Source organism: Sapajus apella, unplaced genomic scaffold, assembly GCF_009761245.1.
Source record: "Sapajus apella isolate SASKATOON/1434 unplaced genomic scaffold, GSC_monkey_1.0 scaffold47, whole genome shotgun sequence".
Classification (NCBI taxonomy): domain Eukaryota; kingdom Metazoa; phylum Chordata; class Mammalia; order Primates; family Cebidae; genus Sapajus; species Sapajus apella.
The window spans coordinates 13088347-13103062 of NW_022436987.1; the positions used below are offsets into that span (position 1 = coordinate 13088347).

The following is a 14716-nucleotide window of genomic DNA, read 5'->3' on the forward strand; positions in this document are numbered from 1 at the left end:
GACACAAAAACAGAAAATCAAACACCGAATGTTCTCACTCACAGGCAGGTGTTGAACAATGAGAACACATGTACACAGGGAGGGGAGCACGACACACTGGAGTCTGTTGGCGGGCACTAGGGGAGGGACAGCGGGGGTTAGGGAGTTAGGGAGGGATAACATGGGGAGAAATGTCAGATAAAGGTGACGGGGATGGAGGCAGCAAACCACATTGCCATGTATGTACCTATGCAACAATCCTGCATGTTTTGCACATGTACCCCAGAATCTAAAGTGCAATTATATAGATAGATAATAAATAAATAATAAAGTAAAAAAAAAAAAAGATATTCCTGACCTTTGCTCTTGTAATTGCATCCCCAAAATCATATCTTAAGGAAACAGTTCAACAGAGATTCACTAGTGGTGAAAAATATATATATATGATCTAAATGTCCAATATTCAAAGCACGGTTTGAGAAATCCCAGAACCTTCTAATCATGTAATGTTTAATGTATAGCCATTTTAAATGATCATTTTAAAGACCAAGAAGGAAAAAAGCAAAGCATCCTTGATAAAATAAAGACTGAAAACAAAACATCATAAATGCTATTGATACAACTTGTAGAAGTATGGACACTTGCATATATAAAAAGGAATGTTGCTGTTCTAGGGTGGTAAGATTATGGAAATTTTCCATAATAATAAATGGTTTTATTACATGTAAATAGTTTTTATAGTATTGTTTAGTACCTTTCCAATCTAAGAGAAAGAGAGGAAAAAAAAAAAAAAGACAGACACAACCCAGCACTAAGAAAAGGCTCAGGAAGACCAGGGCTGAGATGTGAAAGCAGAAATTGAAAGCCGTCCTACATACCCGGAAGGAGAAGGCCAGGCAGGGCCCTGGGGAAAGGAAGCCCTCTAGGTATGGAAAGGGTTGTAATTAGTCTGATGCTAATTACAGAAGTCTCACTAGCTTATTAATTTTTTTGACAGACTCTGAATGAAGACCGAATTCCTTCATTAAGCCAACTTGGGTTCAGAGGCACATTTCCTATGTGGCTATCCTCATTCTTCTAAAAAATCTAGCCTTTTCTTTTTTTTTTTTTAAGGGTAACAGTAAAGTATAATTTAGTAACAGAAACACACACCCTAGAGAAATTAAGACTCCTGCCTTAAATGCAGAAATTCAAGCCATTTCAGAAAATCAAAGGGGTTTGAATAAGCAACTGAACTGCAAGGTTTTCTACACTGGGAAAAATAAACATGAGCATAAAATATTTATCTCAGTATTAAAGGCCCCTTGATCAGGTTCCAGCCAATCTTTCTGATATTACCTCATAATCTTCCCTCCAGATACCCAATGCACCAGCCAAACTGAACCACCAGTGGTCCCCAAAACAGTTTCTTCACTTTCCTACCACCATGACTCTGTTCAAGCTATTGCACACACTTAAAATTTGTCTCTTACAACTGCTTGCTCAAGTCTGACCCATCCTCCAAAGCACAGATCCAAGCCTTGTCATTTTTTTTTTTTTCTGAGGCGGAGTCTTGCTCTGACACCCCAGCTGGAGTACAATGGCATAATCTTGGCTCACTGCAACCTCCACCTCCTGAGTTCAAGCAATTCTCCTGCCTCAGCCTCCAGAGTAGCTGGGACTACAGGAGCGTGCCACCACACCCAGCTAATTTTTGTATTTTTAGTACAGATGGGGTTTCACCATGTTGGTCAGGCTGGTCTTGAACTCCCGACCTCAGGCAATTCACACACCTCGGCATCGGATTACAGGTGTGAGCCACTGAGCCCAGGCAGCCTTGTCATTTTCAAAGCCTAGGCCAATCTCTATACCCTGAATTCATTTCTTGCTCATCACAATAGATCCAGAGTACTTTGAATCTCCAAGGAGCTACACAAAGTCTGCCTTGCAGTACAGTTATCTGAGTAACTGACTTTTGACCACATTAAAGCCTGGGCTCCTTGGGGCATGGACCCCTCCAAATTCCTACATGGAACCTATCCATAATGCCTGGCACACAGTAGGCCCTCAGTAAATGCTTCACTGAAAGACAAAAAAAAGGGACACACTACATCTGTAAGAAGTCACTTCCTACCTTAGTAGCTCCAGTTAAGCAATGCAGAGATGAAGGCATGCTGTTCGGTGGTCTTGAACAGGGGAGAAATGAATCTTGCTTTTCTAGTTTCCAGCCTTCATAAGTCTCCAACTTCCTCCCTAGTTGACCATAGTCTGCTCGGCCCCAGGTAAACACGTTCCCAGTTTCTAAAAACAAATATTATTTGAATTAAGACTACATTCCACAGCTGTGCTCCCATGGATAGGCAATTAATTACAAGAGAAAATGTGACATTTATTTGAGCACCAACTACCAGGAGCCTTCCTATCTTCCTGTAAAGAAGGCACAAGTATTCACATTTTTACAGATGTGGAAACTAAGGTTCAGAGAGGTTGAAAGGCTTGCTTAATATGAAACAAGCTGTGAGTACCAGAGCTGGATTCAAGCAGAGATTCATTCTAAAGCTTACACTCTTGCATGTTACACAGATATGGATATGATTATGGATATAACTTCAACCATGCTTTACGGCCTTCCATTCCCTCCCTTCCCCACATACTCCTTGTGCTTTGCCCAGATGCCTGTTCTCAGGTTCTTCTCTCCCTCATCCAACCCAGGGCCCCATTTAGTCACCTTGAAGTTCTCCACTCCACAATCTCTTAGGGTCTAGCTCAATCAATGGCCAGATTTATTTGCTTTCCCCACTTTGTAACATAAGGGGACCTTTCAGAATCTATGCTCTTACCCAAAGGAGCAATTCTAACAATCCTAAGGCAGGTGTTTATGTGTGTTAGAGGGAAGGGAGTGAGAGAAGAAAAAAAAATGGCAAAACCATTTGGAGTCAGAAAAGCATTTAGTCCCCCAGATGCACCACATGGGAAGCTAGCCAGTGCTAAAAATGACAAAAGAAAATGAGATTTGCAAAAGGAGAAATGGACTTTCTTCTCCCAGATAAGAGAAAATTCACCAAATTCATTCAGTTCTACCAAGTGCCACATTTGTTATTTCAACAGAAATGCAAAATCTGATGAGGCATAGATTATTAACAGATTCTCTGCAATAAATATGCATAACCATGTGCGTTGTATAAATTCTTTATACATGTTTATTTTAACAAAGAAAAACTTTGCTTTAGAGACAAAACACAGAGCAATGCATATTAAATTCTAGACAAATCTACTACTGCATACTTTGTGTTTGGTATCAAAGCTTCATCTGGCCCCACATTCAACATATGGTTTATAGTGTCAGCTAAAAAAAACAACCATAGATTCATGGGGAAATGTCAGAATATTGCAGTGATACAAGGCTATTCAGGGAAACAGTTCTCAGGATCAGCCTGCTAGCAGACACTAAGGTAAGATACCAAGCAGTTTACAGGAATCTGACTTTTGGACTTCTTCAAAGGGGGAACAAAGTCTCTGCAGTTCACAGGGTATACAGGGTACCTCGCATATTATGAGAGATGGGAATAGGTCCATTCACATGTACTATTTCATGGCTCTTTGTGTGCTGTTCCTTTTGCTAAGAATGTCTTCTCCTTAGCTGGTAAACTATGGCTCCACCTTTAGAGTCCAGCTCATGTACCATGAGTTCTATGAAACCTTTCTTGACTCTCCAGCTCTCCCCAGAAAGGGTGAAAGTCACCCTCCTGTGAGCCACCTTTATCACTGTACTCACCAACTACTATACTGCCATTTGACAGGTGAAAAAATTAAGGTTCAGAGAAGTGACTGGCCCAGGGTCACATAGCTAAGCCACATCTCTTTCTACTAGCCCATGGTATCACTCTGCATTGGCTATAAAGCACTAGTTACTGCATAATCACTCAACACTCTTCCTTCACTTCTGTAGGATTAGACTCTTAAAAACCCTTGTGCCCAGGACCCATAAAGCATCCCAAACTGGCAAACTGTCCCTCTACCTAAACTGGCTAGGATTTCTAACCGGAATGCTAAGCAGGAGATTCCCAAGAAGCCAGAGGATGAGACTGTTGCTGCTTAAATGACCATAGCATTCCTCTGCTGGGAGAAACTAGGAAGCAGTTATCTTCTAATAATTTTATCAGAAATCACACATTGAATCCTCTCTTTCACATCAATTAAAACATCTTAGAACTTTCCTGTTACTGATTATTGATGTCCAAGACAGTCAAGACTGGCAGAATATGGTGCCACCATTATTATATCCCTGATAGCAATTCAACCACACCACTTAGATAGCACTTTTCACCTTTAAAGCACTTTACAAAGATTAACTAATTAATCCTCATACTCTCTGGGGAGGCCATAGACATTTTAGTTAAGACAGGTCCAGAAACCAGGCTGATTCAATGTTCAGTCTTCAGTCTCACGCCTAAATTTAATGCACTCTGAACTTGTCTGTTTCTTTTCAAAATAAACTCTGCATCCAAAGGCTCACCCAGGGCAGAAGAGACCCTTTTATTTTTCCTTTTCTTCTAAGCAGACATTTATTGACCTCTTCCCAGGTACTCAGTACATTCATTGACACTGTCTCAATCCTCACAATAATGCTGTGGCCTATAGAGAGCTAAGCTTATTCTACAGATGAGGTTAAACAACGAAAGTTAAATGATTTGGTTGCGTTCAAACAACCACCAAGTAGCTGAATCAAGATTTAAACCTGTGTCTTCTGATTCCAAGGCCAATGGTATCTCTAATGATTGCACAGCTGCTGTCACAAACTGACAAAAGTTGGCTGATGAAACAGCCATTTTTACAATGTTTGAAGAAGAGGAAAACTCAGATTAAATGGGTATGCTCTGTGTACCATTCAGCTTTCCTCACTAGAATAATCTCCTTCCCAGGAGGCCATGTAGAACTCAGGACTGTAAGTGCTGAAATAAAGGTATCAAACACATGGATTATGATTTTATGTCACCTGGAGCAAAAGAAAACAATGAATCCACATATAAAAAATGCTCATTAATACATTGTGGACAAATGTCTGCATCAAGCTGATGCATGCTGTCAAATCCAAGGAGATTCAAGTCACAAATTTAACAAATGAATCTTCTCCTTAAAGGATTATATATTACTATGATAAAAAACAGATACGCTAACATCACCCAAAAAGTATAGGTATGTGTCTCCAGATAAATGATAAATGAGAGAAATGACAAAATAGCTCAAAACAAAGTTAGCAAGTGAAATACAATTTATAAGGCACGTCTATGTAAGAACTGGCACAGAATAACTACAGAGCCAAGAAGTATACACTGCAAAAGATATCAATGCACCACAGAAAACAACAGAGGCCAAATGAGAAGTATAGAGAAAGAACACTTAAGGGGTCTGGAACTAGAATTTTTGTGGCAGGCTGAGGGAACAAGAGGCATTTAAGGTGAACTTCTGGATAAGAAAAGAAAATGGGAGGCCGAGGGAGGATACTGCAGGAACAGTGTGAGGGGATGAGCAATGATATGAAAATCAAAAAGCGGCCGGGCACAGTGGCTCACATCTGTAATCCCAGCACTTTGGGAGGCCAAGGCGGGCGCATTACCTGAGGTCAAGTGTTCGAGACCAGCCTGGCCAATGGGGTGAAACCTCCTCTCTACTAAAAATACAAAAATTACCTGGGCCTGGTCGTGCATGACTGTAGTCCCAGCTACTGGGGAGGCTGAGGTAGGAGAATCACTTGAACCTGGGAGGCAGAGGTTGCAGTGAACCAAGATGGCACCACTGCACTCCAGCCTGGGCGACAGTGGGACTCTGTCTCAAAAAAAAAAAAAAAAAAAAAATCAAAAAGCACGAGAGAGAATGAGGGTCACAAGGAAAGGAGACTGGAAGGGGCGTCAAGACTGCCAGGATGGGGCCAGCCACAGGGAAATGCCATGCCTGGGTCTGGATCTCACCCTTCAGACCAGGGGCGCCCAAACGTGGTTGCTTACTATTAGTAAAAAAAATTTTTTTTGAGATGGAGTCTTGCTACATCGTCCAAGCTGGAGTGCAGTGGCATGATCTTGGCTCACTGCAACCTCCACTTCCTGGGTTCAAGCAATTCTCCCACCTCAACCTCCTGAGTAGCTGGGACTACAGTCATGTACCACCGTATCCAGATTATTTAGTAGAGATAGGGTTTCACCTTGTTGGCCAGGCTGGACTTGAACTCCTGACCTCAAGTGATCCACCTGCCTTGGCCTCCCAAAGTGTTGGGATTATAGGCATGAGCCACTGCAACCAACCTCTATTAGTAAACTATTTTTTAACACATCACCAATATATGTACATTAATTTATTTATTAAAGTATGTATATTCATAAATCATAAATAGGTAGTCTCACTCAAAAACATACAGTATAAAAACATGCTAAAAATAGAAAATAGAAAAGAATGAGATGAAAACATATAAAAGAAGTTATAAAAATCTCTTCCAGCTGGATGCAGTGGCTCATGCCTGTAATCCCAACACTTTGGGAGGCCAAGGCGGGCAGATCACCTGAGGTCAGGTGTTCAAGACCAGCCTGGCTAATATGGTGAAACCCCATTTCTACTAAAAACACAAAAAATTAGCCAGGCATGGTGGCACGCACCTGTAATCCCAGCTACTTGGGAAGCTGAAGGAGGAGAATCCATTGAACCTGGAATGTGGAGGTTGCAGTGAGCCAAAATCACACCATTGCACTCCAGCATGGGCAACAAGAAGAAACTGTCTCAAAAAAGAAAAAAAATCTCTTCCATACCCTAGCAATTCATCTTGCACACTCACCACTGCAAACTAGACCATGGGGAAACTACAGACTTTTGAGCAGGAGTGGGGCCTGATGAAAGGAATGCTTAGGGAATGGTACATCTGGCAAAGGATTGCAGAAGGCCAGAAATCATACTATTTACAGCGAATGCTTCCATAGCACCTACTATGTGTCAAGCACTGCTCTAAGCATTTTCTGTACAGTGTTATGTTTATTCTTGCAACCATCCTGTGAGATAGGCACTTTTACCATCCCCACGTTACTGACAGGTAACAAGGTACTCACCCAAAGTCACAGAGGTAGTAAGTGAAAAGAGAAGCCTAAGATGCATCAAGGCCTAAACTAGAATTGAAGTCATAGAAAAACAAAAAAAGAAAGAATTTATGGGGCTTGACGCCCCATTAGATGTTATTTTAAAAGGAAAGGAGAGGAAATAAATACCATTCTGAGATTTCAGGATTTCAAGATGAGTAGGAAGGTGATGAAGGTATAGAGATGCTACATCAGGGGAATCAGATGCTAATGGGAATCATAAAACGTTATTTCATTACCAAATCCTTTAACTCTCCTGGGGCATTTTGCAAATATGTTATCAAATAGTCAAATATAAATAATAGGGGAGAAAGTAAGAAGAAAGACTACTAGATGCAAACCATAGAAAGCAGGGGATACTCTGAGGGTAGTGTGGGTGGATGATAAATATTCAAGAGGCCAACTTCCTTTACCATCCATCAAGGGCGGCAGGTGCTGCAGCCATGGCTATAGGCACAATGAGAAGTAGCTCCAGGGATGTCTGAGCTCTTCAGGGAAGAGAAATTTCTACCCTATTCTAGGGAAGGGAGTCCTATAGGTGACAGAAAGATAGATTAGTGGATCATCCATATTTTTTTGATAGAATCTGTCCAAAAAGGTAATATAATGTCGCTGAAGATAGCAAAATGGAGTCAGCAAACCAAGGTGAATATTATAAAAAGAAAATCCATGGGTCAGACAGAGAAAAGGCCAAATGACCTCTTCAGTCCCTCTCAACTCTAATATTCCAGGATGCTACACAGCCTTCTAGAATACACTCATGAGAAGGAGGAAGCTCTCTACCTATAGGTTTGTTATGCTTATGATTCACCCGTTTACAAACAAAAACACCAGTTACTCTCTGGGTTATTCATTGTGTGTCCTCAGAAGGTAAGAACTTGACTTCTGTAACTCATCCTTCACTCTGCCATGTGGACAGAGGCTTTATAAAAAGGCATTTGATGATAATACCCAGGGACTAGTCAAACACAGAACTAACTGCCCAAGAACCACCTAGCATCATCTTCCCGTATAAGGAGCAGGAAAACGGCAAGGAGAGAGCTCAGAGTACAGGTGCTGGAAACAGTCATACCACACTCCTTTCCATACAGCATATGCCATGCTGCTCTTCCACCAGGCCTCTGATATGGTTTGGCTGTGTCCTCACCCAAATATCATTTTGAACTGCAATCCCCATAATCCTCACGTGTTGTGGGAGGGACCCAGTGCAGGGTAAATGAATCATGGGGTCGGTTTCCCCCATGCTGTTCTCATGATAGTAAGTGAGTTCTCATGAGATCTGACAGTTTTATAAGTGTCTGTCATTTCCCTTACTAGCTCTCATTCTCTCTCCTGCTGCCCTGTGAAGGGGTACCTTCTGTCATGATTGTAAGTTTCCTGAGGCCTCCCCAGCCATGCAGAACTGTGAGCCAATGAAACCTCTTTTCTTTATAAATTACCCAGTTTCAGGTATTTCTTCACAGCAGCATCAGAATAGACTAATACAGCCTCCATACTGGCTCCCTCTGTCCCCGGCTATCTCTACTACCCTGACTCCATTCACCTCACCAACTCCTACTCAGTCTTCAGCTATGCTGACTACTCAACTCAGATAAGGTTCCCCTGTGCAACAATCTTAGAGGACCATGTCCCTCATCTTGGAGCACTTACCTCAGTTTATAAATGCACACTCATTAGGACTGTTCAATTAATGTATCTCCCCTCTTCCAGAGAGCCAGCTCCATGATACTAGGGACCAGCTATTTCACTCATTCTTGTGTCCTGTAATAATGCCCAACACAAAGTAGGCACTCAATAAATATCTGTTGCCTGAATGAACAATTGAATAAATGAATCCAACCACCTCCCTACTGATCAATCTACCTACCTCTCACTCACCACTACTGAACACACTATTGACTGGATCCATAATCTTGAGCAAACTACTCAACATCTCTAAGTCTTGTCTGCAGAATGAAAACAAAAGCATCTCCCTTGTAGCATTGCTGCAAGGATACTTCTCTATAAAGCATAAGACACATACTAGTAAATGGCCATTATTACTATTATTCTCTCAAACTGAACAACACAGTTGTTAATAAATCTTTATTAAGGATTTCCATGGTTCCACACAGAGTTTCTACCATTTGTCAAATTTTCCCAGCCAATTCCTACCTACCAAAGTCTTAGGGTCAATGCCTCTAAGGATAATTAAAGAAGAGAAAGAACATTGAAAGCTCTATCACGGAATTTTTATTATTTTTTTTTTAAGATTCAAGCATAGTGGCTTGCACATCAGAAGCTTCTAATGTACCAGATGAAACAAATTAATTCAAGGTAGGAAAAAGAAGAAAGTGAAAGGGAATAATGGAGAAGAAAGATGAAGCAAGATGAGTTGGAAAAGAGAAGAGGAGAGGAAGCTTTAATTCAAGACTCATAAGAGCTGAATTAGGATTCGAGTCTAATCCTGGCTTCCCTTCTAGGCTGCATGGCCTTAAACAGGTCCCTTCTCCTCTAGGGGCCTAGTTTTCCCATCTATAAAATAAAAGAACTGGAATAGATGACCTCTTGGATACCTCCCTGATCCATACTTTAATTATGATGCCTAAAAATCTTCAGTGTTAAAATGAGTGATATATAATTTTATTGTCACCTTTGGAATATTTAGTCTGACCACTGTCTGAAAATAAAGCATCCACTCTAATATCAAAGACTACTCAAATAGTTCCTAGTATAAATAAAAATTAAAAGTTGACTGTATAGTTTGTTATTTTTTAGTAGAATGTCACAAGTTTCCAAAGTCATATCATAAACAATATCATATAAGAAAATATTTGGATTTTTTTAAAATTAATACAGAAATAAAATTTACAAATATGGGCTGCCTAACTAAAAAGGGGAGAAAAGCCTGCAAAGAGAATGAACAAAAGTTGAGGGGTTGGGAGAATGTATTTATTGAGAGCTGACTCTGCATAAAACTGCTTTAGGCACTATCGTTGTTATATAATTTAATCAACCCTGAATCATTATTGTGAATAATATTTACAGATTAAGAAACAGACCACAGAGGTTAAATGACTTGCCCAAGATCACAGCTAGTAAGTGGCACAGCTGCAATAATAACAGTAATAATAATTGCTAATATTTTGAGGGCTATTTCATGCTAAACTCTTCATATGGGTTATCCCTTTTAATCCACAGAAACACCCCGAGTAGGCGTTATAATCCTCAAATTACAGATGAAAATATTAATGCATAGAGAGAGGTTATATCTCTGGCTCAGAGCCAGCAACTCTCAGTGGCAAAGCTAGGATGGGACCCAGAGGCCTGGCGGCAGAGTTAGTGCCCTCAGTCATTGTCCTACAGAGGATGCACAGGTCTGTCTGACCTCAGCTTCACTTTTCACTTGGTCACACCGGCTCTTCAAAAGTGAACATTTGCAAGGACTTCCTGAGGTTGTTCAGAGTCACAGGGACACACATGTGGGCTGGAGGCACAGAGAGAGCCCAGCTGATGAGTGAGAGAGTGAGCTTCATCCATCCTTGACCTATAAGGCAAAGGTCAGATTCCCAAAACATAGAAATATTCCACACAGCTGCTCCATTTTCACCACTGACTTTACTAGCTACCAAATTGAAGGCAGCAGTGATAGAAGTGAAGATAGACTGCACCCTGAGGAACACCAAGACTGACTGCAAGACTATCCACAACATGTGGGTTAGTGTTTCCCAGAGAAAAGGAAGAAGGAGTCGGGCTGGCTCCTTCTTCCAGGATAGGCAAGCACATGGCAAGAAGCCCCAGTCCTAGTTTGTTCAGTAGCTCCCTTGCCTCTCTGAAAGCGCCTATATTCTCTCAATGTTGGATGACTGCTCCTTTGTCATAGCATGTTCAACTTCCTCCCTACTGGGCCTTAGGGCCATGCTCTGCCCCTAGCCCACAATGCTCATCAGCCTGCAACACCTGTCAGCCTGCAATGCTGGCTAATCTGCTTGTCCCACTTATGGAATCCTACTCCCTCTTCAGGGCCTAATTCAAATGCTGCTTCCTCCCTAAAGCAGCCTATCATCCCATGGACAGAATAAGCCACCTCTTCCTTTAGGAGCCACTGGCATGGTGATTGTACCTCTGTTTCCACAATTATTCTATCCCTCCAAACATAGGGCTCTTTGACTGCATATCTTAGCTTGCCCACTAAAAGGTGAAGAACAATAATCTTTTCTTATTTTCTCTGTTTTCCCCACAGCACCTAATATAAGGCCTGACTCAGAGCAGGTGCTCAGTGTTTGCTGAAGGAAAAAAAAGTAATAGGTATTGTCCTTACCACCAAGGACATCAGAGACCATCTAATCCTACTCTCCAAAGAGAGAAAAAAAAAAACTAAGGAAAACAAATAATTTTCCAAGTCACACACCCTATATAGATAGAAACAGATCCAGGCATTCACAATATTGAACAAATAGTTATTGAGTACTTTCTATATGCCAAGTGCTGTCCTAGGTGCTAGGGGCTACTGCACTGAACAAAACACATAAAACTTAATCCTAGCACTTTTGTAGGCAAAAGTGAAAGGATCACTTGAGCCTTGAGTTTGATCACTTGAGTTTGAGACCAACCTGGGCAACATGGCAAGATCCTGTATCCACAAACAATTTTTTAAAGAATTAGCTGAACAGGTAGTGCACACCTGTAGTTCCAGCTATTCCAGAGGCTGAGGTGGAAAGATTGCTTAAGCCTAGGGATTTGAGGTTGCAGTGAGCTATGATCATTCTACTGTACTTCAGCCTAAGTGACAAAGCGAGACTCTGTCTCTAATCAAAAACAAAAAGAGAGAGAAAATTCCCTCCCATCATGGAGCTTAAATCTAATGAGGGGAAACACAGACAACAAGAACAACAAAATTACCTATGGCAATGACTTTAATTGCTATAGAGAAATACAAAATAGGGAAAGGAGACAGGCAGAGCTGGGGAGGGAACGGAGATGGAGGCCCAGCACCAGTGTCCAGCTCCCAACTTCCTTTCTGGGCTTCTCCGCTACAGCACACCACCTTTCCTAAATGAAGAACCTTAAACTTACAAGTCCCAGTCAACTCAAGTAGAGTCAATGAAACTTGCTCAAGCTACCTCCCAAGACTATGATGAAAAGGCAGGCAATAAACATAAATGCACTTTGTAAATTCTAAATGCAGTTGTTAATAACATTATGACGATCACTCTCTAAAGCGAGTTTGCAAAGAACCATCATGAGAGGCTGGACCATAAGTCCCTGCTCTGAGATGTGCCAGCTGAGGGCTTGGTTTTCTGTTCCTCCAGGGGTCCAGCAGCACATCACACTGCTAGTTACACCTAGTAGCTACTTGGCAATCTGAGAAAAATCCCTGATTGAGGCCAGTGATTCTACAGATGTTTCCCAACTCATTTCACATTCAAACTCTAAAGCGTCTTCACACACTTTTAGATTCTTATTAATAACATTTTTAAATGCAGATTGCTGCCTAATCTTAGCTGTGTAATTAAAAAATAATTTTGCTTTTCTCCCTCCCAGCAAGAAAGGAAACTATACCCCAGGGCTTCTGCAGCTAAGAATCACACCCTACAGAAAAGCTAGTAGGAGGCTGGAGGGCAAGGGTGGATGTGTGGAGAGGTGAGGGAGGGTAGTTGAAGCCAAGCAGCAACTACCTTGATTTTAAACAACATGAAAATGAAAATGAGGCTGAAAGAGAAGAATGATCTGCCCAAGGACATAATATGCTCTGGTAAAGCCAGAACTAGGATCCCAATTTGCTGCTTCCCAATAAACTCTATCTACTGCCTGGTGGGGACAGGAAAGAAGGACAACAAGCTGTTAAGTCCTTGGAGGATGGGTATGATATCTGTGTGATTCTGCTTACACAATGAGCAGAACACTATTCATCCGGAGAAACAGTTATAGGTTTTGGATTCTCAAGAGGATTATGGGAATAAGATTAAAAGTTCTTTACATTCAATTCAGCCTCACAAACCATCTGAGCCAGAAGAAACCTTAGAGAACTTTTTACTCATTCATATGCTTCTAACTGGGTAAAGTGAGGCCCAAAAGGAAAGTAACTTAACTACCCAAGGTCAAATAGTGAGTTAGAAGTAAGACTAAACTTGAACCCAGGCCACCCTGACTTCTAGTACATCTTGTCCACAGCTTCTTAGAGTGTACAGGCATACTTCACTTTCTTGCACTTCACAGATAACTGCGGGGTCTTGTTTGTTTCTTTCTTTACAAATTGAAGGTTGCGGTAACCCCAAGTCAAGCAAGTCTCCTGGCGCCATTTTTTGAACAGCATGTGTTCTGTGTGACATTTTGGTAATTCTTGCAATATTTCAGACTTTTCATTATTATTATTATATCTGTTATGGTTATCTGTAATCATGATCATCGATGTTACTACTGCAATTATTTTGGGGCATCATGAACCATGCCCATATAATACTGCAAATGTAATCGATAAATGTGCTTCCTGGCTGCTCCACCGACCAGCCTTTCTCCCATCTCTCTCCCTCTCCTCAGGCCTCCCTATTCCCAGAGACACAACAATATTGAAATTGGGCCAATTAATAACCCCACCATGGGCTCTAACTAATCAAGTGAAAGGAAGAGTCATACATCTCTCACTTTAAATCAAAAGCTACAAAGGATTAAGCTTAGGGAGGAAGCCATGTCAAACGCCAAGATAGGCTAAAAAGCTAGGCCCCTTGCACTAGTTAAACAAGTTGTGAATGCAAAGGAAAAGTTCTTGAAAGAAACTGAAAGTGCTACTCTAGTGGACACACTAATGATAAGAAAGCAAAATGGCCTTATTGCTGATATAGAGAAAGTTCTAGTGGTCTGAATAAAGGGTGAAACCAGCCACAACATTCTCTTAAGCCAAAGCCTAACTGAGAGCAAGGCCCTAACTCTCTTCCATTGTGGGAAGGCTCAGAGAGGTAAGGAAGCTGCAGAAAAAAAGTTGGAAGCTAGCAGAGATTGGTTCATAAGATTTAATAAAAGAAGCTGTCTCCAAAAAAGTGCAAGGTAAAACAGCAAGTGCTGATGGAGAAGCTGCAGCAAGTTATCTAGAAGATCTAGCTAAGAAAATTGATAAAGGTAGCTACACTATACAACAGCTTTTCAATGTAGACCAAATAGTCTTCTATGGGAAGAAGACACTATCTAGGGCTGGTGCAGCTGGTGACTTTAAGTTGAAGCCAATTCTCATTCACCATTCCAAAAATCCTAGAGCACTTAAGAATTATGCTCAGTGCACTCTGCCTATGCTCTAGAAATGGAACAACAAAGCCTGAATGGCAGCACATCTGTTTATAGCATGGTTTACAGAATATTTTAAGCCAACTGTTGAGACCTACTGCTCAGAAAGGAGTCCTTCCAAAATGTTACTGCTCATTGACCAAGTCCCTGGTCACCCAAGAGCTCTGATAGAGAGGTACAAGGAGATTAATATGTTTTCATGCCTGCTAATACAACATCCATCCTGCAGTCCAAGGATTAAGGAGTCATTTTGTCTTCCAAGTCTTATTACTTCAGAAATACATTTTGCAAAGCTATAGCTGCCACAGATAGTGATTCCTCTGATGGATATAGGCAAAGTTATTAAAAATCTTCTGGAAAGGATTCATCTTTCTAGATGCCTT

General features: G+C 41.2%; 1 protein-coding gene across 10 annotated transcripts in view; it reads right to left on the reverse strand.

Moving 5' to 3' along the window:
• SERGEF (secretion regulating guanine nucleotide exchange factor) overlaps positions 1-14716 on the reverse strand; it is a 233335-nt gene that overhangs the window by 178344 nt on the left and 40275 nt on the right. For all 10 annotated transcript variants that reach the window (XM_032240891.1, XM_032240890.1, XM_032240895.1 and 7 more), the window contains exon 9: positions 2093-2259. In XM_032240891.1, coding sequence (XP_032096782.1) covers positions 2093-2259 — 167 coding nt within the window. The remainder of the gene's footprint in view (positions 1-2092; positions 2260-14716) is intronic.